Source organism: Neoarius graeffei, chromosome 1 (genome assembly GCF_027579695.1).
Source record: "Neoarius graeffei isolate fNeoGra1 chromosome 1, fNeoGra1.pri, whole genome shotgun sequence".
Lineage (NCBI taxonomy): Eukaryota > Metazoa > Chordata > Actinopteri > Siluriformes > Ariidae > Neoarius > Neoarius graeffei.
In genome coordinates, this window is record NC_083569.1 from 94,865,315 (window position 1) to 94,890,144 (window position 24,830).

A 24,830-nucleotide genomic window follows, 5' to 3' on the forward strand; every position below is an offset into this window, starting at 1 on the left:
GTGACGCACGGTCATTGTACGAGTGACGTGCCTCAGAAGTACTACACAAGTATCCACACTTGCTATTTGTGCGGACAGGAGTACATCTCACTTTATACTCCTATGTGTGGTGTGCACACAGTGCATGTGACCTGCACACAGCGCACGCGACCTGCACATGATACAAGGGGCAAGACTCTGGGTATATATATTGGGAAGAAGCCAAGGAACCAATCATGTAGTGTGTAGCATTGTAGAAAGGGAGAAGACCACCTCATTTGCTGTTTTTATTTGAGTATATGTTAATTTACCATGCAAACATCAAATAATAAAACATGAGTATAAGGGAATAACGCATTTTATTACATTGTAAAAAAATCCCAACTAAATAGCCCAACAGTTTGAGCACTGAAACACACTTTGACTCTGAGCTGCTGTCCTGCTCCTACTCCTGCTGAGTGGTGGGACGGGGTGTCAGGCACAATGGCCTTACAGCGATGATGGGATTGCAATGTCCTCACTTCTGGGTGTCGTTAGCTGAAACATACATGAAAATCAGCATATATAATATTAATTACATCAGCATATAGATACCGAAATGAATGTTTAAAGCATGTGTATTTACCTGTGAAAATAACTCTGGCGGGGTGCTGTGCCTTCTGCCAGCTTGAAGGCATACTTCTCTCTGTCCGTGCAGGGCTCACCGGTGCTGCTACCATCATCATCAAATTCTTCCTCATCCTCCCCCTCTGCTGTTTCAGGCTGGGTTACTTCACTTTTGCTCGCTTCTTCTTGGGTCACATTTTTAAAATTTTCCCACAAAATATCCAATGTTCTTCAGTCAAAAGAATGCTGCAGACATGCTGGTTTTATACCCATTCCTGGCTTGCATCACACGCAAGTTATAAGTGATTATAACATGCTAATCACGTGTCACACATGCTTCACAAGTGCGGCCCGTACTCGTAGTGCAGAAAACTGGTAAAATGCAAGTCTCACACACTCCACACTCACTGAACATGCACTGATCACATGCGTCAGATATACGCTTTCCACAGGCTAACGGCATAATTTTTCCCATGCCTTGAGGAAGTAAGGTGTGCAACCTGTACTTGACAAGTACTTTGCCCGTACTCCTCCCCCAAACTTTCCCCCGGGTTCACCGTGACCCTGCGGCACGGCTGTGAGATACCAAACTGTGCAACCTGTGCGTGTCCAAAACACTTACGGTGGGTTGTAATGAGGCTTAAGTAGTAATTTGAAGTTGTAATAATGAAGTTGAAAAATAAGGGAAAAATACCCTGCATATTTTCCTCCTCAAAAGTGTGTCTTTTGTTTGCCCTGTCCCAAAGCATATAAAGCTAATAAAAAAGCTACTTTAACCACACTAACATTTACATTCATGCAATATTGTGGACTGAAATTGCACAGCAACAACAGCAGACAATAGCAAGTAGCTTAGTGACAAGCTAGCTGGCTAACTTTGGTGCTAACTAATGTTATACGCTCAATGGCCACTTTAATAGGCACTTCTTGTTGATTGTAAGATTCCTGTTCTTGGCTGCAGAAGTGGAAGCCAATGTGTTCTTCTGCTGTTGCATGCTGAGATGCTTTTCTGCTCACTATAGTTGTCAAGAGTGATTATATGAGTTACTATATCCTTCCTGGCAGCTCGAACCAATCTGGCCATTTTCTGACCTCTCTGATCAAAAAGGTGTTTCCACTCACAGAACTGTGACTCACTCGATGTTTTTTGGTTTTGTTTTAAGCACCATTCTGTGTAAACTCTAGAGACTGCTCTGTGTGAAAACTCCAGAAGATCAGCAGTTTCTGAAATACTGAAATGGGTCCATCTAACTCAAACCAACACCCATGCCATAGTGAAAGTCACATTTTGAGGTCACAGTTTTTCCCATTCTGATGTTTGAAGTGAACATTAACTGAAGCTGTTGATTTGTATCTGCATTATTTTATGCATTGTGCTGCTGTCAATGAATTGGCTGCCTAGATAACTGCATCAAACAGCAGGTGGATGGGTGTTCCTAATAAAGTGGCCCATAAGTGTACATTTAACCAAGTACTGTGTCTGTATATTGACTGATCTAAAGCCAGTATTGCTGTAAACTAGTTAAAAAGTAGAGAAATGTGAGCAGCCATGTTGATTTCACATCATGCCATATAAGGGGAAGGAACTGGTAATTGAAAAGTTGACCCAAAGATGATGAGCTGAGATTTCAAGTTGAGGGTACATTTTTGGAGGCTTTTATCAGATGCAGATAAGTTGCAAACTTGTCTTGAACACGGCATAACAAACAAGCATGACTGTGGTTAAACTTGTGAGCTCAGGATTGAGAAACACTGAAGAATCCGTCCCATGCCCATACAATTTTGAACAGAGGAAAACAGACCAACTACAAATAAAACTACAAAGATTCAAAGAAACTAAAAACACTTTTTTTCCCCCTTAGGTCATTTTCAGTGGTGACAGTGTGGAAAAAGATAACACAGTTTACTGGACACTTGGGCAGACAAGAACCGTGAAGAATTTATGATTATATTTTGAGCAATAATACTTTCATGTATAATTCTTATATGTACACACACATTTGATTTTTTTATTTTCATATGAAAATAGAAATATTCATATTTTGCTTCTATTTTTTGTAAATATCCAAAATAAATGTGTATATATTGTGTGCAAACCATCTCGGAGTGATGTCACATGGCTCTGTAACAAAATACAATGGATAGGAATTTAATTATTTTTAAAGAGTAATTCATTCATTAAAAGAAAGCACAACTTTATTCATCACACACTTGTGAAATTCCTCTCTGCATTTAACCCATCTGGAGCAGTGAACACACACATGCGAGCAATGAACACACACATACCCAGAGCAGTGGGCAGCCATGCTAATAGGGCCCGGGGAGCAGTTGGGAGTTAGGTGCCTTGCTCAAGGGCACCTCAGCCCAAGGTTGTCCCATATTAACCTAACCGGAGGTCTTCAAACTGTGGGGGAAACCAGAGCACCCAGAGGAAACCCACACAGACACGGGGAGAACATGCAAACTCCACACAGAAAGGCCCCTGCTGGGCTCGAACCCAGAACCTTCTTGCTGTGAGGCGACCATGCTAACCACTTACACCATGCCACCCAAGTTTAAGTTGATGTCCATGATGCTAAATATGCCGAGGGGCACAAACCACAGTCACAAGAACCTTATTTGTATTATTACTGTGTTTGTCTAGATCTGTTTTAGTGCAACATCAGTGTCTCTTTAGCAGAACTGGAGCTGATGTTCATGGCAGCATAGTTCAGTACATTCATTTCTCCCTCTGCTGGTCAGAAACTGAACTACAGCTGAGCTCCACTCACTGTCTTTCAGCTCTGAATGCTAACTCGGAGCTATTTTTGTACGCACACCTGATGGAATCTAAATACATGCACAAGTAAACTGCACCTGCAAAGCATTTAAACAGACAGCAATTGATATTGCATACAAGTATTCGTTCCCTTGAACATTTGGCAGTCGCCATACTTGTAAAATAAATAAAGTTTCTGAATTACTTGTGATCATGTGCTAATGAGAGTTGCTCATAGGATGTCCTCAGTAGTCAGGATAGTGAAGGTAAATAAAAGAGTAACACCTTCAAGTTTCAAAGAAACATCAGATATGTATCAAAATACAGCAGAAAGAGATTATTAAAAAGAAAGATGCATTTATATATATAAAAAAAAGTTGTAACAGGCCCAAAGTTGTCCTTGTCAAACTTTATTTGAAGAACAGGTCCAGGGGCAGTTTTGACACGTATGTTTTCAGGAAAGGGGGGGGGGGGGGGGGGGGGGAAGCAAAACATACATTCTGCATCATAGCCCATTTCCAAAAACACACAGTTAAAACAAAGGTTAAAAAAGTACATTTTCAGGACACATTAAATGTAATAATGAATTGATTATATATATATATATATATATATATATATATATATATATATATATATATATATATATATATATATAAATGAATTATACCCAGAAGAGGGCACTGTTGTAAGCGCTTGACATGTATAAAAGTAATCAAATGAACCTCTTTATACAGAAAATAAATGAATGTGGTTTTTTGTTTGTTTTCAATATCTTACAGTAGACTTTGCTCACATTCTGTGTGATGCAGGATCAATAAAATATTTCCTGATATAACAATTTACATGCTCTGTTTAACTTTGGCCACACTTTTCACAAAATTAGCCCACTTTTCGTAATCTGTTTGCTGCAGATGTACAGTACTGCTAGAGTTAACAATTTATATTGCAAAGTTTATAGTTTATATTCTTGTATACTCCAGCAAAAATGTATAAAAATGAATTTATGCATTGTTTCATAGGATGACATCACTAGTAAAGTTACTGGAGGCGAATCAGTGAACAACTGATAACCCTCCAACTGAAAACCAGCAGTTCATGAAATCAAAGTAGCAAAATAGAGCTGCAGAAGAATAGATGTATATTTTAATACAGTATCACTTGTGCAACCTCAAAATAGACAAGTACTGAAATGCTTACAAATTTAAATTAAAAAGAAAAAAATCACTACAATTACAAGCTTTATCAGTGCATAAATAAACAGATGTACTCAGCATCGCCAACTTTCCATATACTCATGCTGCTTAAGTCCACATGGGTGGAGAAGAGTTCAGACATTTGCTGGAGATAAAACTGCACACTCAATGCACATAGCTTTTCAAACAGGCTTATGGTGCAATAAAAATGCATTCAAACAGTTTCTGGAAGACATTTGACATTACAGGCCCATTTAGTGCCAATTACAGGCCTTACTAGTATTACATATCCAAAGACATACAATTTTGGCATTTCTTTTAGTTGTGTGGAAGTATTTTGGATATCTTAAATATGTGGCTGCTAAAATCCATCATTCAAGATGTTTGTCATATACACAATAACAGACACAGCGGTTTAATATTGCGTGATGAAATTCTTATTTTGCAACTGCCTGACCAAACTATGCTTACCAATATAAAAAGTATATATATAAAATATGAAATATAAAATATAAAGTGCATATGGAATGCAAAATATAAAAGTAGAATGAAAAAATATAACATTTAAAAAAAATCTCACCATCTTGCAAACTGTTGATTAAGAAAACAAAAATGTCAGAAAGCTCACATTTCTGCACTACAAGCTTACTTAAAAAGACTTTAAATTTTATATTGTTTTCCTTTTGCTTTGCAATGTAGAATTTGGAAATTAAATGTATAAATGTTCCATACAGGACATGTGATTTGTGAAAGCTGCATGCTTTTAAATGGTTGCTTATTACAATGAAATAACATTTTTCACTATAGACTGGAAATTGTGGTTGTTTTGTATGGTGGAAAACTATTTCTGTATATGATTGAAATGACTTTCAGGAAACTGTGTGAAATGCACACAAGCGAGCTCACGTAGCCTCATGTGTGTGTGTGTGTGGGGGGGGGGGGGGGGGGGCATCAAGAATAGAGACCAGTCATGTAGGCTCATTACTCCGACTGTTACTACCAAATCCTTTTGTCCAACAACCACTTCCAATAGTGGATCAACTACAGTGGTGCTTGAAAGTTTGTGAACCCTTTAGAATTTTCTATATTTCTCCATAAATATGACCTAAAACAATCAGATTTTCACACAAGTCCTAAAAGTAAAGAGAACCCAGTTAAACAAATGAGAAAATTATTATACTTGGTCATTTATTTATTGAGGAAAGTGATCCAATATTACATATCTGTGAGTGGCAAAAGTATATGAACTTCTCGGATTAGCAGTTAATTTAAAGGTGAAATTAGTCAGGTGTTTTCAATCAATGGGATGACAACCAGGTGCCAGTGGGCACCCTGTTTTATTTAAAGAACAGGGATCTATCAAAGTCTGATCTTCACAACACATGTTTGTGGAAATGTATCATGGCACAAACAAAGGAGATTTCTGAGGACCTCAGAAAAAGCATTGTTGATGCTCAGGCTGGAAAAGGTTACAAAACCATCTCTAAAGAGTTTGGGCTCCACCAATCCACTCAATTAAAAAAAAAAAAACGCCTCTCCAAAAATTTCTAGTGACCCGTTGCACCTAAAAATTTTAGTTGGCCCAATTTCAGTTGTGGAAACCAACTTTTTTTGTTGTGCCGACTACCCCTGCACATGGCTGTAACTACCATTGAGGACACCGAGGTCATGTCCTCGGTATTTTTTTCAGAAATTTAAAATTGGTCTACGCTGAATTCGAGCAGTGATCAATGTAAAACGCAGCATCCACATCCACATGTAATCTGTATTTCCCCCCAATAAAATTCACATTTGTCTAATGTCATCTGAAATCTCTCAGCCTCTATCTCTATCGTTGCTGTGTCTAACGCAGCGTCACACGACGTAGCCTATACTAGTGTCGGCCGGGGAAGTTGGGTTTTGGATAAAACAGGCAGGGTGTAGTCTACGCTCTATCACATATGCCTACCTAACCTAACGTAGGCTAATAGTAACATCACATTATAGAGCTTTACCTGAGTGCAAAATGAAAATGTTGCAACAAACTAAATTAAGGTTTGGACAGCCAACAGAAGAGCAGGGAAAGAGAAGGAGGGAAGGTGAGAAAATATTGTCAGTGCAGTGGCAGACCGTTCAGCGGTGTCATGCCAACTTTCCAAGGGGAAACGTTTCATTGTCATTGCCTATTACATTTTAGTTAGCATTTCGAGAAACATTCAAAACTATGTTGTCACAGGCAGCCCTGTGCAGGGCTGACTAAACGGGCTTGTTTGAGTAACTCTCTTTCTCTCATAACTCTCTCTTTCTCTCTCACTCACTCACACAGACACACAAATACAGACACACACATACACACAAATAATACACTCACACACTCTCTCTAATACATAGTCTTCACACAGAACTAATAGCCATACATTCTAATCTAATTTAAGATAATGAAATGTAAATAATGCCAATATTTAGCTGAGCAATACACTCAGTTCAGTTCTGACTTTTATGTCAGACAAAACTACAGTTATGATGGCACAGTTTTAGAATTGTTGAAGTAAATGTGTTATGAGACAAACTTACATTACAGGCAATGGTGAGAACACTGTTTCAGAGAATGCATGCAAATGGATCTCAATTCAAGACAGCCAGATAGACTGATGCCTTTACATTACTGCTCAGAATGTCTCTACACATACAGACACCCACAAATAACACACAAACTCTCAGTCTCTCTCTCTCTCTCTCTCTCTCTCTCTCTCTCTCTCACACACACACACACACACTATTATTATAAGGTGTAATACTAAAACTTACAATTCAGCAGTTCACACCCTTTCTGTCATGTGTATGCTGCAATGTAAATAATGCCAATACTTTAGGTAACTGGTACTTTAGGTATGTATACTCAGTTCAAGAGTTCACTACCTTTCTACTTTTATGTCAGATAAAACACCACAGTTATGGTGCCACAGTTGTAGAATTGTTAAAATAAAATGTGTCCACCACCAAATCTATCCTTGGTTTGTTATTTATTTATTTAAGTTGTGCGGGGGGGGGCTTCGGTGCTGTCAGCCATGCTTGACCTTGGTATTTGAAAAATCCTGGTTACGGCCCTGCCCCTGCATGTAGACTGAACTTGAAATAGAATGTGTTGATTAAATATTCTCTGCTGACTAAACATAGCTAGTTGGGCCAACAAGCAGACTCAAATTTAAATAAAATGTATTAACCCTTTGGTGACTGACCCCTTGAAAATGGTTCCTTCAGGAACGATGACGTTTCAGTTGTCAAGACAACGGAAAAACTAAAATACAAGAGCATTTTGTTTTGTGCACAAGAGCATTGTGACGTATCTTTCTGTTTTTGTATTTTAGTTTTTCCGTTGTCTTGACAACTGAAACGTCATCGTTCCTGGAGGAACCATTTTCAAGGGGTCAGTCACCAAAGGGTTTTAATTAAATATTTCATGTTAGCCAAAAAGTCTATTTTTCATTATTTCAAATAAATCACACACTATGCTCTGATAAAGTACATTTTATTTATTTAAATCTATATGAACTCACCTGAGGGTGGCACGGTGGTGTAGTGGTTAGCGTTGTCGCCTCACAGCAAGAAGGTCCTGGGTTCGAGCCCCGGGGCCAGCGAGGGCCTTTCTGTGTGGAGTTTGCATGTTCTCCCCGTGTCCGCGTGGGTTTCCTCCAGGTGCTCCGGTTTCCCCCACAGTCCAAAGACATGCAGGTTAGGTTAACTGGTGACTCTAAATTGACCGTAGGTGTGAATGTGAGTGTGAATGGTTGTCTGTGTCTATGTGTCAGCCCTGTGATGACCTGGCGACTTGTCCAGGGTGTACCCCGCCTTTTGCCCGTAGTCAGCTGGGATAGGCTCCAGCTTGCCTGCGACCCTGTAGAAGGATAAAGCGGCTAGAGATAATGAGATGAGATGAGATGAACTCACCTGTTAGGCTCAAGTGCAACATTACACAAGTATTCATTTTAAAAAAAAATACACAGTACTGCCCACTACTTTCAGGCTACAATGGTCACTATTTAAATCAGTTCTATAAAATGTCTGCCATAAAAAATGAAACAGTCTGATATCTCAGGGGATGACTGCTTTACAAATCAAATATCAGCATAAACTCAGATATTGCTGAAAAAAATTCTCTGAAATTCCAATTACTTGGAAATAAACTGCAGTGTGGGGAAAAAAAGAAACACAATCATCCTTTGATTCTTACTTCAGACATGTTCCAGGGCAGTTATAAAAAATAACACAACTCACTGGCATTTTAACACAAACATTTGCATGAAACCTTTGATACCTCAAAATGCCTCAATGACTGGCAATGAATATGTAATGACCATTAAACCTGTAATAACTTGTTCTTCAAGGACTGTACCCTTGATGTGCACTCTTTTCCCAGGTTTAAGAGAATCTTCTGGACTGCCTCGAATGTGTACCTTAAGTCCTTAGGGTACTCCATATTTAGAGCATAAAGCAGACTGAAGAGGATCATGAGGGCTTTTGTGAAGTCTCCCAGATTGTCCATGACAACTTCCTCCTCCAGTACTATAGCCACATTAACCACTGTGGGATATGGTCGTGAGTTGGTAGAACTGTCAGTCACTTCCAGGATCCCCATTTTCATGGCCTTTGTGTGTGGCCCCAGCATCCTGTGAAACACAATAAATAACACTTGGTGTCAGACTGAAAGCATAATGTCTTATGCAATTGTAACCAGGATAACGAAACCGTAACAAAAAGTAAATTCTCAAGGTCTAGGGGTCACCACACTAAGGCTGCTGGGCCATAGAAGGTTCACGCTGCACGCTGCATGCTGCATGCTGCACGCTACACGCATGTAAAGAAAAGTGGACAAACGTAGCATGACTTGCTCTGGGCCATAGAACGGCGTTCACGTTGCACGCTGCACACTTCACGCGTGAAGCGTGAAATGAACATGCACACTTTTTTCTAGGCGTAAAGACGGAAATTCCAGTCAATGCATGCGGTCACCGCCGCGCCAGCCAATCAGAACGGGTCTAGGGAGATAACTCTATGCTTTCAGAGGAAAACTTCAGAAAAAAATATAATTGAATGGTATAATTGAAAAATAGTTCTTCATCGGGATTGTCAAGCAGATTATAGAATGTTCGGTGAAATTCACCACGGGTTTCTCTCAGAAGGAAGTGTTCTCGGCTCCAAATTCTGTTCCTTTTTCTCTTCCTCTGTCTCAGTAAAAGCAGAATGAGGCAATCGTCGTCATCCGAAGAGTCCATATTGTTGGTTACTCGGTCAAAGTAGAACAGACGCAACACGTGAACATCCAAGCATGAAGTTTAATGGCCCAGGGTCCGGTTCTTCACGTGAACGTGTAGCGTGCAGCGTGCAGCATGCAGCGTGCAGCGTGAACCTTCTATGGCCCAGCAGCCTTAAAGGATGCCCTGGTTCGGAGGTAAAGATTATGTTATTTAAATGCAATGACTGACACTCAATAACTAATAAATCTTTGACTGTTTAAAAAAAATCACTTCACACACATTCAGTTTCTTTCTTTTCAATTATTGCACAGTTCACCTTTCTCAGTTCACAACTTCACATTTGTTTCTTTCATTTGGAACTTCAAATTCCCCAAAACAATTAAAAAAAATTCTGGCCAGTAAAATGAATATAGCTGCAGCAATAAGTTTTGTCTGGTTGTCCACATAGGGTTGCCACCCGTCCCGTAAAATACGGAATCGTCCTTTATTTGGCAATTAAATCTTGTGTCCCGTATTGAACCGATACGGGACGCGATTTGTTCCGTATTTTCATAAACGTCCAATACACATGCCTGTCTCACGCACATCAACACTAAACCTAACAATAATTAACAAAATAAAACAGGAAATACTCCGTTGCGGGATCTACCCAGGACACACACCCCTCCACTCTGCGTCCCGCTCTGTGTGTCTGTGCCTGGCTGCCTGCGTCACTGCGTGTGGCGCTGTCACGGTTGCCTAGAGACAGACATCACACACTGGCGCTGCTCAAAAAACCCGGGCCTTTTAAAAACGTCTGCTGCACCCGGGACTCCACCACGTCCTCAAAAGCGTAAACGCTTACAAAAATACAGACGTGAGTGGGAAGAGGCACATCCTTGGCTGGACAGCGTGAGCGGAGACGACTACAGAGCAAACTGTAAAGCAGGGGCGATTCTAGCATCTGATCTTTGGGGGTGCTTAGCCCCCAGAGCTGACAGAGGCACCTGGCTTGAACGACAGTGTTTCCACGTTTATTCCGCATTTAGACTAGACTTAACTAGACAAGAAGACTAGACTAGACAAGACTAGACTTATGCAATGTTTGAACAGAAGCTGACCCAATCAACTATGATATCTACACATTTACAACCACTGACACAAATATTTACGTTATATTTTTAACTAAACAAGACCTACTACTGCATTTTGAAAATGTAGGCTATATCCAAACCACACTCACTGTCCCCCCAGACAATGACCAGGGTTTGGATTTGTGAATGATAAGCAAACGTAAACGCTATGTTACATTACATAAAATTGACTAACACACGGTGGTCTAGCACCGTAGCACTTGTTCAGCTCTGCACAAAAGTATCTCGATATGGATGATAAATGTCGTTTATCATTCTGTTCATAGACCAGGGAACATCAGTATTGCATTATGCATATTATTGTGTTGTGTTTAACAATTGTAACTCCAGTCTGTACCTTCACATCTCGCTATGCCAGTAATACTCAGGTGCTACTTCGAGTTCCTCATCAGCGTGGAATCCAGTTAAAAAAAACACCATGTCGTAGCAAGCACTCGCGCGGACAGGCAACCCAATCAGAGGGGACGCAAGGAGGAGAGGTATTTTACTGGTCATAGAACCATCACCTAACAGGTGAATTCAAGAACACACACACGCCCGCGCACACATTCATTGCGCAGTGCGCAAGGGCACTTATTTCTGAAAATTACGTCCAAAAGCAGTGTTTTTGAGGGTGCTGAGCTAGGGGGTGCTGAGCTCATTTTTGGGGGTGCTTGAGCACCCCCAAAAATAGGCTAAACACGCCCCTGCTGTAAAGTCTGTCGGCGAGTGTTTCAGTGGCGGACGGTGGGCTGCCTGACATTAGATAGCATTCGTCAGGAGAGCAACACTGCAGATATGTAAGAACACAGAAGACACAAGTGTCAGTGTCACAGTTCTTTATACCCCAATCATCTCCTGAAAGTGATACGGTATGGTATGGGACATTATGTTATGATTGTCGTTTGTTTGATTGTTTGAATTAATGATCATTCATCCGTCCGAATAGTTCAATATATTTAGATTATATTTTAAAAGTTCATTGTTGCCCACTTGTACATTATACATTTTTACAGCATTGGCAATAAAGCATTTCAAGCTTTAAGTATGAATAATTGCTTTCTTGATCACCCCTTTACTAAAAACACCTACAAAATAAAACATACCACTGCTACGGGCACCCCACCCCATGGGAGTCGTGCCCGTGGTGGTCATGGCCCCAAGGAGCCGTGGTGGGAGTCCCTTATTTTCATTTCTGAATGGTGGCAACCCTATGTCCACAACCCCCCCCCCCCCCCCCCCCCCCACACACACACACCTCTGAACCAAATGTTTATTCGCAGTCTCTGTCGCTCCCACCAGCCATGGGCGTCGCTACCATTGAATGTGAAGGGGACATGTCCCCCTCACATTTCATAATTCTTCGTTTGGACCCCCCCACATTTAACATAAAATATTAGTTCACCCAGCGCCGTTTCTATTGCTTCGTGAAAGAATCCTGGGTTAGGCTAAGCTTATTTCACTGTTTAGTTGAATATTAATTTAACGTGTTAGCTATCATTTAATTCAAACCCAGAAAGAATCCACTTGACCGATAAGAGAAAACACAGAGCACTGAAAATCCACTCCGGGTTTTCCGGGCGCTCCCTACAACAGCTCACCGCGCGCGAGTGAAGTGAATCTCAGCGCGAGCACAGAAATGTTGGTGCAGCTGCTGGAAAGTGGAGGAGGTGACGTCAGCCCCATTGCAACCTCACAATGTCTAGCTTTTGCTAAAACCTTATTCTTTTGTGATATGCCCTCAAAATTAACCCTAGGACACGTTAAATTAATATTCAACTAAACAGTGAAATAAACTTAGCCTAATGGGGTATTCTTGGTTGATGATGAATTGTTTGCAGTATTTGCTCCTCCCCAGACACAATGGACATAAGGACATTCTTTACAAAGAAGCGGAAAGTCAGTCAAAATTTCCCCACAGGACAGGGTTTTTTTTTGTCCCAATGGAAATGTTAGTGCAGTTAGCTGGCTAGTCAATGTTAGGAGATGTATCAGCTAGCTTAACGTTAGCTATCATTTAATTCAAACCCAGTAGGCCTGCCTTACTGTAATGCCAAGAATGAGGTCAAGTCTGCTCTGATGATATTTATTGATTCCTTGTTTTGTCTGGTCTTTGGCAGTTTTCTGGAAAGTAAGATGGGAAATCAGTGTATGGGGAAGGAATAGTAGAAAGGAAAGTAATGGCGAGAGATGGATGTTATTCCAGGTGGATTGTGAAGGAAAGGGGGATAAAAGTTATGAAGTGGTAGAAATTGTGGTGGCACCAATATAAGGAGTTATATCTATAAATCTATTTGTTATACTAATCTGTAAATGCTACTGTAGCACCACCATTGCATGTAGGTTGACAAAACTGCACTTGTTCATTATGTGAAGTTCTCTTTTATGTGTCATTGCTTGACCCAGTGTAATTTTGTGTTATGAAGACTGCATGATGCCATGCCATTTTTGTTATGAGTATTGCTAAATTGGAAAAAAGTAAAATGCACCCACTAAAGTCACTGTTGGTGGTGAACAAAATTGCACCTGTTCACTGTGTGAAGTTATTTTTTATGTGTCACCGTTGCTTGACACAGTGTGATTTTGTGTTATGAAGTTTGCATGATGCCATGTCATGCCTGTTCATTGTGTGAGATTATGAATATTCTTATTTTTAAACATACAGTTGAGTGTGGGCGGCACGGTGGTGTAGTGGTTAGCGCTGTCGCCTCACAGCAAGAAGGTCCTGGGTTCGAGCCCCGGGGCCGGCGAGGGCCTTTCTGTGTGGAGTTTGCATGTTCTCCCCGTGTCCGCGTGGGTTTCCTCCGGGTGCTCCGGTTTCCCCCACAGTCCAAAGACATGCAGGTTAGGTTAACTGGTGACTCTAAATTGACCGTAGGTGTGAATGTGAGTGTGAATGGTTGTCTGTCTATGTGTCAGCCCTGTGATGACCTGGCGACTTGTCCAGGGTGTACCCCGCCTTTCGCCCGTAGTCAGCTGGGATAGGCTCCAGCTTGCCTGCGACCCTGTAGAAGGATAAAGCGGCTAGAGATAATGAGATGAGATGAGACAGTTGAGTGTCACTATTGCTTGGCCCAGTGGCATGTTGTGTTACATCTAAAACTAAATAGAAAACACAAAATAAAAAGTAAAATACACCCATAAAGTCATTGTTGGTGATAAATTGTGTCACATTCATCTCATTATCTTAGGCATAGCGGTGGGTTTAAAAACAGGCTGATGAATATATGGACTAGTTGAATGAGGACTTATTGTTGAGTCTCTAAAATAGTCACTGAATTAAGTGACTTTTGTAGGTAAAATTAGGTGTTTAACAACCTGTTAAAAATACACCAGAATGCAGGAAATGGCATCTAATTAATTAAAAATTTTCTGGCGGAGGACCCCCCGCCAGTGTGTCCCCCCCCACATTAAAAATGCTTCTGACGCCCCTGCCACCAGCACAGCACAAGCCGAGATGAAGTCCTGACTCGAGTCTTGAGTCCAGTCTGATGTCCACCGATCGCACTCTCTCCTTCTCTCCTCAGCAGGCTAGCAGCGGACTACTGCTCATCTTCCCGGTCACACACACACACCGTGGTTCACGAAACACCAGACCATTTCCAAAAGAATAATTGTTCAGACACTCCTTATACCGTTCCCAGGTGTAAAATAATACTTTTCTGTCTCTTTTTCCTACAGAGCACATGCTGTAGGCTCCCTCTCGCTTTGCAGCAGGCACGGGGGGGGGGGGGGGGGGGGAACAAAACAGAAACAAAACTGCATGACACGGGCGCCACCTATGGGCCATTCTGTAGGGCACTTGGCAACTGCTGCAAAGTGGATGAAAGAACAAACAAAACAGGACTCAACCTAGGCTATTTGTGCCTGATAATTCAATGAAACCGGGAACTCAATACTTTATATTATACATGCCCTCTTTGTTAACATAGAGACCATACTTAATGTCATATTAAATCATCTGTTTAAGAGGAATACACAAAACCACCATTTTTGAGGTGGGTTACACAATATTACTGCATCTGAAGCAGTAACACCATAAAGTTATTAAAATTAATTACCTTAGTCTTTAAAATTGAAGCTGGCTTTCTCAAGTACAGGGGAAGACCACGAAGAACAGCAGACCTTCTATGAGCAGTTAGATCTGTGGTCTGTCAAAAAGACAGGTCATCAATAAGACATTACCTAATTCACCTAAGACGTCACCTAATTCACAAAGAGGGTATGCACATCTACTCTACCATGCAACAGTTTAGGATCACCTACTCCTTTCACCATTGGGCTTCATTACAACCAACTTCATGAAATAGTTACCTGAAATGCATTAAGATTACAATCTGCAAGGGATAATCAGTTAACAAGTGCTGCAAGTATGCAGATCCCTTAAGACTGTTGGAATAACATTCCCAGAGTCGACTTAAGTTAGATACTGAGAGTGGTTTTCTAACAGTCCTAAAAGAGATCTCAAACATGCTGTGCACTTGTTGGCTGTTTTTTGTTCAGTCATATTGACCAAAAGCATGTCAGGTGACTTTCATGAGGCTGGTCAAGATGAACCAATGTTGAAGTTAGTCAATTTAGCACAGTAGCAGTGTTTCCCAAACATAGACGAAAGTATTGTGCCCCGCCATAGTTTAATTGCTTCCGCCATAGTTTCACAATTGATCAAGGATAAAATTCTTTTCGCAGATGAACCTTACTCAGTATTAAATGCACTCGAACGCTTAGTAAGAATCTTCCCAACTGATTCTTGAGCTGATTTGACTCTTCACCCTTCTGTTATATCCGGTTGCCATGGCAAAGCGACCCACCCAGTGCTTAATTTGTGAAGTGGGAGGTCCCGGAACGCAGGAGGTGGGTGGATCCGGCGACTCAAAAAAAAAAAAGGCGGGGGTGGTTTACTATAACTTTACGCACACACGCCTATTGCATGACATGTATTGCAACAGCACCAGTTATCAAATCCTGGACAACAATGGACAACGCTCAGAATGTTCTTCAAACAGGCACTCAAGTTCACTCTCGCTCTCCACACATACGTTAAGGCAGGGGTCGGGAACCTTTTTGGCTAAGACAGCCATGAAAGCCACATATTTTTAAATACATTTTCGTGAGAGCCATATATAAAAAGTCAGGCCCGTAGCCAGCATTGTGGAGGGGGGGGATCTTTTTTCCCCAAAAGTGGACTTCATCTGGCCCCCTACTCCCGTACCCCCCAAATACACGAGCACACTTCAAATCTTCTAATTTAGACATTTTTTTATTCATTATAAGTTCTCTGTTGTCTAACTTATTATTGTTATCTTCCTACAACTGTGCTGTGACTTCATTGTCTGTCTCTGTTGCTCACCTCAGTTGTCTGTTGTTGCTCTCTTTCATTGTCTGTCTCTGTTGTTGCTCTCCTTCATTGTCTGTCTGTTGTTGCTCTCCCCTCCACTGTCTGTCTGTTGTTGCTCTCCTTCATTGTCTGTCTCTGTTGTTGCTCTCCTTCATTGTCTGTCAGTTGTTGCTCTCCTTCATTGTCTGTCTGTTGTTGCTCTCCCCTCCACTGTCTGTCTGTTGTTGCTCTCCTTCATTGTCTGTCTGTTGTTGCTCTCCTTCATTGTCTGTCTGTTGTTGCTCTCCCCTCCTCTGTCTGTCTGTTGTTGCTCTCCTTCATTGTCTGTCTGTTGTTGCTCTCCTTCATTGTCTGTCTGTTGTTGCTCTCCCCTCCTCTGTCTGTCTGTTGTTGCTCTCCTTCATTGTCTGTCTGTTGTTGCTCTCTTTCATTGTCTGTCTCTGTTGTTGCTCTCCTTCATTGTCTGTCTGTTGTTGCTCTCCCCTCCACTGTCTGTCTGTTGTTGCTCTCCTTCATTGTCTGTCTGTTGTTGCTCTCCTTCATTGTCTGTCTGTTGTTGCTCTCCTTCATTGTCTGTCTGTTGTTGCTCTCCCCTCCTCTGTCTGTCTGTTGTTGCTCTCCTTCATTGTCTGTCGTTGCTCTCCTTCATTGTCTGTCTGTTGTTGTCTGTCTCTGTTGCTCACTTCAGTTGTTGTTTATGGCATCAGAACACTCCTGATCTGCCCATGCTTTAGCATTAAAAACAACAATAATTTCTCATTGAGATAAATGTTTCAAGTAATCCTGAGACTGAAATAATATCGCACAGCCCTATAAGGACAATTGATTTAAAAATGCCCAAATGCAGCAACAGTGGGTGTTTTCACACACACTGGTCTGAACATTTTCATTTTTCAGCTAGTGCACACGTTTCTTTTCACTCTGATCCAAATGCCAAACCACTGACAGGGCGTCATGTTACCATGATGCCATGTTACCATGACGACTGAAAAACACGTGCTCTTAAAGTCTCGCATTTTACTGTCTTCACACCACAGCTCCGATTTCCCAAGCTGAAAAAAAAATAAAAGCAGCCCCAGGTCCGACGCTACTAGTACCTAGCCATTGAGCCACCTAACTCATCTCTGTGTGTGCGTGTCACTGACACACATAGACTGACGGACGGGCTGACGCTACCCCCCACCCCCACTGATCACTCTGACAGATCGATCTACCACTACTGTTGTAAACAAAAGAAAAACAAAGTCCTGCACTCAGCACCTTACCCATTTTGGCCCTTTTTTGGAACATGGCGCCAATATTTTGGGACAAAGTAGCAGCAGATTTCTTGCGTTTTCTGTCTTTATCTTCTTTTATAGAGGGCTACTGCGTGACGTCACCGTACCGCGAGATTGTGCTAGGGTGCCATATTGGAAGACCAAGTACATGCATACATACATACTCACAATATAAAACAAAGTACGAGCGAGAGTAAAGTGACACGATGGCTGATAATTCTGGTTATGTGAGTACATTACCAGCTGCAGAAAGGGCACGGTATGTGGAGAAACTGGCTGTGATTGATGGGTTTGACCCATATGATAAGACTCGGGGCAAGGGAGAGTGGATTTTTTTATTTCATAATTTATTTTTAATTTATTACTTATCTGTTTTTATTTATATATATTTGAATTATTTGGACATGGGGGAAAACTATATTTAAAATCCAAAGAGGGATGGAGGGAGGAAAATTAAAACAAAAGAAAGAAATGAAATATAGAGTAGAGAATATTTGATAAAATTAAGGATGTTTTTATTCAGTAAACATTTAAAAAAATGTTCTACAACACTCTAGCCTAGTGACTTACCAGTAACAAAATACCGTAAAATACCAAATAATAGCCGAGTTCCAATTAACCGCCGAGTTCCCTTTAACGGCCGGGTGTACGCGTGTGTTGTGACAAATAAAGGCCGGTTCCGAATACTCGCCGGGGTCTAAAAAAAAAAAAAAGCGTCCGAACGTTCTATCTAGAATCTTGAGGCCCAGCACTTTTCTGGTTTTCTGGTGTTTAAACGATTTTGCATTGCATAGTTTTCTACCGAAACAATATGAATGAATGAAATTATTTCTATAATACTGTTTACAACATTTTGTTACGTGATAATAAACATGCCATTTCAATGTTATAATCTTGGTCTACCGTAATATTTCTTGAGGAATGCAACTCCGTAACTTTTGACAGATGTCTTAGCCACCCCTTTGGGTATACCCAACGAAAGCCAGCGTGTGTGGTGACATTGAGGACTGCGGGTTTCCAAGGTTGGACTGCTGCTTCTGTTAAACGACCTAAATTGCCGAATGCATGCGTCAAAGCACACACTGAGTTTTATTAAAGACCTTATACCATTTCACTTGCCCTTACCCATTCGGATCTGGAAGACGCTTTACAAAAAAGGTGAGAGCGTTCTAACATGCATTTCAGTCTGCTCGCGGCCAATCTAATCCAAGGGGCCTTTTCAACAAGTAATCTGTCGTGCAAGTTGGGCAGAAGCACGCGTCAGGCAGGCAACATGTAGGCCTACAAGTCAGTAACCTATTCAACTAACTTTCATCCGAACTTTAAGTTTTCTACGGGGTCGAGCCACTGTACCAACTCACTCGGGGAATAGGCTTATATCGGCCAAATAGGGAGACGTCTTGGAGAGAAACGTGATGCAAGATGACAGTATGTAGCCACTGCAGGTCACTTATTTTTCAGCATAAGAAAAAACCCTTTGGTTTGACACTTCGCACCCTAATTATGTTGCTTCAACGTCGCGCCCTCCATGCAATTTCAGATTGACAGACATCGCGAAGCGCAAAGGGTGGAGGCTGCATGGGTGAGGGTGATAGCAAGTGACCATAACTTTGCAGAGTAATTAAATCACAGTGCTGCGCACAGACAATGGTGTGGTTTCTTGATTATTTTGTAAAGCATGCGCTTAACTAGTCATTAACAGGAAAAGGTGTGTGATTTATCCTTTATCCACCCCGACTGTGCCATGCGAAGATGCATTCTGCGTCTTCAAAATTCCCCGAAGTCGGCACCGTGCTATCTGTAATCTAACTCTAAACAAACTGTAAGTTATACTGGTTAAAAGTAGTCCTATCTGAGAATGATTTTTTCCCCGTTTTGAGGTAGATTTTGGGGAAGGTGTTTGTGAAGAAGGAATTAATCGCCTGTTCCAAATAGCCGCCTAGTCTCTAATACGCGCCGGGTCTCTTACGTGATTGAGACAAATAATCGCCCGGGCTATTATTTGGTATTTTACGGTAGACTTGAAGTATTCAGATCCGCTCTGCATTAAGCAGCTAAATCCTCTCTCTGTCTCCTGGCAGAAAGCTCCTTGAACACCCTAACACAGCACAAAAGTTTACCATTGTAGGTTTTTGATGATCTAAGTGCCTCGTGGGTTCACATACCGCACGCTGCCGTTATTTCCCCCTAATCACGAGTTTGTTGGTCTTCCAATATGGCGCAGGGTTTGTTTACTTCCGGTTTCGGGTGACGTCAGTGAAAGGGGTCTAATGGGGGCATTACCGCCACCCACTGGATTGGGGTGTAAAGCAGTCTGAACAAAACGTGTAAACATAAACATAGGAGAAATGAACCCGTTTTTCTAACTCGTCCTCACTTAGTCTACTTTTCTTTTTTGATTAGTCTGGATTTGATATTGTAAATTTAAATGTGAATCAATGTATATTCATCGGACATGAACAAATGAATAAATCTTGAGTAATCTTGAGGGGCGTGTGTGTCGGGGGGGGGGGGGGGGGGGGGGATCGAATGAACCCTCCGATCCCCCCTGGCTACGGGCCAGAAAGTGACGCTGAATATAACTAAAATGCATTTTTACGTATGACCAACAATTTGAGTGTAATATATTCTTTTTCATAATGAAGAGGCTCTTGACATGCCGTCTTCCTCCTGTCCCCCGCTGAATATTTTGACGCAAACGTAGCTTGGCGTGTTTCGAAGTGCCGCTTTATTTCATTGTTTCACCGATGCAATCTTGTCATTGTATAGGCCTATTGGACACAAAGCAGAACCCTCTCACCCCACAAATAGGGCTGTGCGATGTCCCCTTAATTGGCATCGACGATGTTTACAGTGCAAACATCGTGATGGACGATCATATCGTGGGCGGGGGATTTTAATAGCACATTATTAAATATATTATTATTATCATTAATATTATTATTAAAAGTATTAGATACTCATCCGAGGCTTTGGCACGTAAAGAAAAAAAAGCGCTAGGTGATGTGGAATATTTGGCCTTGATAACGGATATGTGGTCCAGCTGCAACATGATGCCCTATATGTCAGCTACCGTACATTATGTGGACCGAGAGTGGGCAATGCAGTCCAAATGCCTGCAGACGGGTTTCATGCCAGAGACACATTCAGCGGACAATTTAGAAGACGCATTGCGTGAGACACTGGCCGAATGGAAAATAGAGAAAAAGATCGCCTGCATAACAACGGGGCGAATATTGTCACAGCCATCAGGCAATTGAAATGGCCGTGGTTAAGTTGTTTTGGGCACAATTTGAACCTAGCCATAACCAACTCGCTTGCGCAACAGAGGGCCAGTACAGACCGAGCGTTTGGAGTTTGCCGAGCAGTCAACACAGCATTTGCGCACAGCTGGCTTCGGAGAAATGAGCTGCGCAAAGCGCAGGTGGAAACGAACCTCCCCGAGCACTCGCTGATCACGGCAAGATATTAATCTGCTCTAACAATGAAAGACTAGTATTCAAACTATGAGAAGAAACTACACTTAAGCTATTACTCATTGTTTATTTACACCATATCAATTGAAGATGCGTTTCGGCCTTTAGTGCGCACTTGAACGCGCTAATTTTTCCAATTTATTAGTGTTTGAATTATTGCACCAGCTTTTAAAATCATGATTTAATATTGTTTGTTTTTTTTTTACTGTCTTTACATTTATCAGAATCACCTTCATTCTTCCCTTTGGTTTGACATTATGGCTTAGAGTGGACCATTTTGTGTCTGAAAGTAGGCTATTTACCAGATTAAAGTTATTTGACTTCTGCCGAAGTCTGCGCTTCACTGCCGTTTGATAAGGTGCAATATATTTCCTGACTGAAGTCGTTAATAGTGGCCATTTGTTTGAACAACATGACAAATTTTACATTAAAAGTATAGTGTAGGCTAAAAAATGAAGTCAAAATTTATTATTAGTAGCATACTGTATTTGTGTAACCACATGTTATGCTCACTAGCACGTCCCTGCACCATAGCCTACGTGAACAAGCGGTAATAGGATATTACTTTATAATGATTTATATATTTATATATAATTATATGTTATATTTATATATTAAACAAAACTAACTAAACTAACAAAAAACTAACTTTTTAGGTTAAATAGGCCCAGACGATACCGTATATGCATGTTTATGACAGGAGGGGGCGTGGTATCACGATGGTGGCTCTCCATCGTGATGGATGACCACCATCGTCGATGGACGATGGCATCATCTATCGGCACAGCCCTACCCACAAAGGCGAATTCCTCTGTCCATTCCTGTTGAAATGTACGGTAGCCTACCAGTCACCTTTTTTCCCCTTTTCGCCATGTTCTTTGTCAAAAGGCTTTGCTTTGTGGACAGCTAACTGACTTTTTCATTAAATGGAGGTGTACTTCTTGATCTCAATGTGAGCTGATTAATCTGCGAGCCAGATGCAGTCACCAAAAGAGCCACATCTGGCTCCCGAGCCATTGCAGACCCCTGCGTTAAGGCAACAACTGGATCAACAATTAACAAATCAAACACAGGTTACAATATATTGATGGCCATAATAAAACACAGCAGAGTAAAGACTTAATCTTGCTTGTGTATCTGACAGATTATAAAGTAAATAAAACGGTCCTGGCACTTGCACCCACAACGCAGCCCCATAGACCGTAGAACGCATTTGAACAATAGACCTACCACGTGTCGACCGACCCGGCAGTGGCCCCGCTTGGCAAAAAAAAAAAAAAAAAAAATAATAATAATAATAGACATTATGATCTTAGAAAACGCTTTAGTGACGAACAGTTACAGACAGTAATATGTCATGATATGTTATAAAATATTTTTATTAGGCTATATATTAAATTATATATTAAATTTATCTTCTAAAATAACACTGTACTTATATCACAACCGGTTTATTTCACCATTGGAGATCAGATATCACAAGACATGAGTTAAATGACTCATTTTAAGGATTTAAGTAGGGTATTTAAAAGCATAGCTAGGATTTCAAGCATATTTCAAGTTTAAATCCATTTTAGGTCGTTTAGGATCCGGCTGTCTTGGGACTTTGAAAAATTTTAGTAAGCTTTCTTGTTTTTTTGCCATTTTTTCCACAGCGCAAGCTAACGGCTACAAAAAACCCGGTGTTCTATTGAGCGGAAGTATACACCCCATGTCCCCCCTCCCTCTTCCCCTTTCGCATAGATTTTGTGGACGTCATAGGAGAGAAATCAACAACAGGATATCAAAATCAAAACCGAACACTAAACAAATTATTTACTTATTTATTTAATTTATTGTTTGATTTTTTTTCCCTTTATGATGGTCACGGAGGTGATCTGATCCATTTAAATAGCTGCCGGAACACCGAATGAAATGAAAATAGCTGCCGGATCCAACGACGGAGGTTCCGGATCTTGTAACGTCATGTTCCGGCTCAAATTAAGCCCTGCCCCCACCCCACCCTCCCATTGTGAGCTTGACAGTGAGTGCACGACTGCGTGTATATTATTTATTCTGAGGAAAACTGACAGCCACCAAGTGAAGCGACGATTGCCCATTTCTTCGAGACATCTGGAAATACTAATCAGTTTGTCAAGTGATGTAGTACAGTAAACTGAAGTGTTTGTCTTTGTATTTTATAGTTAGTTAGTGAGGTAGCTGTTTATTTCATGACTGTTTTTGTCTGAATCTGCCCCTGATTCAATCATAGCATTAGGGATGTTCATTATGATAAACTATTTTAACATTGTGACTACAACATTGAGGCGATGTTAATAACCTATCTAAAATGTTTGCATGCGTGAAATCACTACTTCAGCTAGCAAGGTAGCTAGCCTCTTCATTTTCTTGACAGACCCGACTCTTTTGACGTCCGAGACATTAGCAGAGAAACGTCGTAAATTTGACAGTGGCATGGATAGCCTACCTTGCCCGGCTATATACCATAACACCTGATGTAGCCTACAGCTATAGCTTTAAATCGCTAGCCTAGCTAGAAGATGCAATCAGCTGTGTTACTTATGCTCATTTTTGGAAATACTGGGCTGCCAACTCTCACGCAATGAGCGTGAGACACACGCATTTGACTGTCTTCACACACCATACCTCCGATTTCTCACACTAGAAAAAAATCTAGTTTATCTATCTGATCTAGGCTACCTATTGCGTCGCGCCAACCACTTGCGATCGATCAGTTATGCCTTACGCACGGCTAAACAGGCAGAGAGGTGTTCCCTTCTGTACACACTCCCCTATGGTAGGTGGCGCATCTAATGATGCTGCACTCACCGGAAGTTGGATAATTGCCTACCGTCAATTTAGAGGAAGAGGAGGGAGAAGAAGGTATCCGAGTTGAAGACGGGTGTCTCAGACAGGTTTGTACATATGCACGCCAATGTGTGGCGTTACTGGCGTAATTATGAACTTATATAAAGTTTCTTAATCGTTTTAGCCTATAAGTGTTGTGAGAATATTTAATGCCATATCGAGAGCTGTGTACTAGGCATGCTAAATCATTATAGGCCTCCTGCCGTGCCGCAGCCTCTATCTTCCCCAACAAGCAGCACGGGAGAGCACCTCCTTAGCACACGTTTATTAAGGCGCATTTTTAGTTTGTTTACAGTATGTTATCATACTTTATGACTTTATTTGAAGCCATACTGGAAATGTTGTAAAATAAAGCAAGTGAGAGATATTACAAATGCAAGAAGAGCCATTAGCCACCATACCTATTGTTTATTTACAGGGTATTTATTTTTATGATGTATGTAATTGCTCAGTTAAAGTAAATAAAGCATGGTCACCTGTAATATCAAAGAACTTGACCATTTTGCTGTAGGCCTGCCTACCACTCAGAGCAGGTAAGATTCAGAATAAACACAAGAAACTTGTCCTCCAGGAAAAGGCATGTTGTTGTGACTGCGTAGATTTATTAAACCAACATGACTATTTGAATTCTTTCAAAGGTAAGATGTCCCAAAGGGTAAGACCACTGGCAGGACAAAAGTGGAATATTTTATTTTGACAGTCCAGCCAAGCCAGAAAAGGCAGACAGGACAGACAGAAGAGCAACAAACAGGGCAGACAGAAGAGCAGGTCTATAGTGCTACAGGCAGGCCCGCCGACAGGGGGGGACAAATGGGTATGTTGTCCCGGGCCCAGGAATGGGGAGGGCCCAGAACTGGGCTCTCATGAAGTTGCGATTATTTTATTTAATTTCAAAATGTGTTGATTTGGGGGAGAAATGTGCTATATTTGCATTCAATAAATGATTTCTAGATCTTTTGCCTTTATTGTCTTTGAAAAAGGCGTCA

General features: G+C 41.2%; 1 protein-coding gene across 2 annotated transcripts in view; it reads left to right on the top strand.

Moving 5' to 3' along the window:
* Positions 1-24,830, top strand: part of LOC132889292 (uncharacterized) — a 67,551-nt gene that overhangs the window by 23,836 nt on the left and 18,885 nt on the right. The window contains exon 6 of one of the 2 annotated variants that reach the window (XM_060925648.1): positions 2,448-3,799. The exons of the other annotated variant lie outside the window; for it this stretch is intronic. Within the exon in view, the coding sequence (XP_060781631.1) occupies positions 2,448-2,464 (17 nt within the window). The 3' untranslated portion in view covers positions 2,465-3,799. Of the gene's footprint in view, positions 1-2,447; positions 3,800-24,830 lie in introns of those variants that run through there. 2 annotated transcript variants of the gene reach the window in all.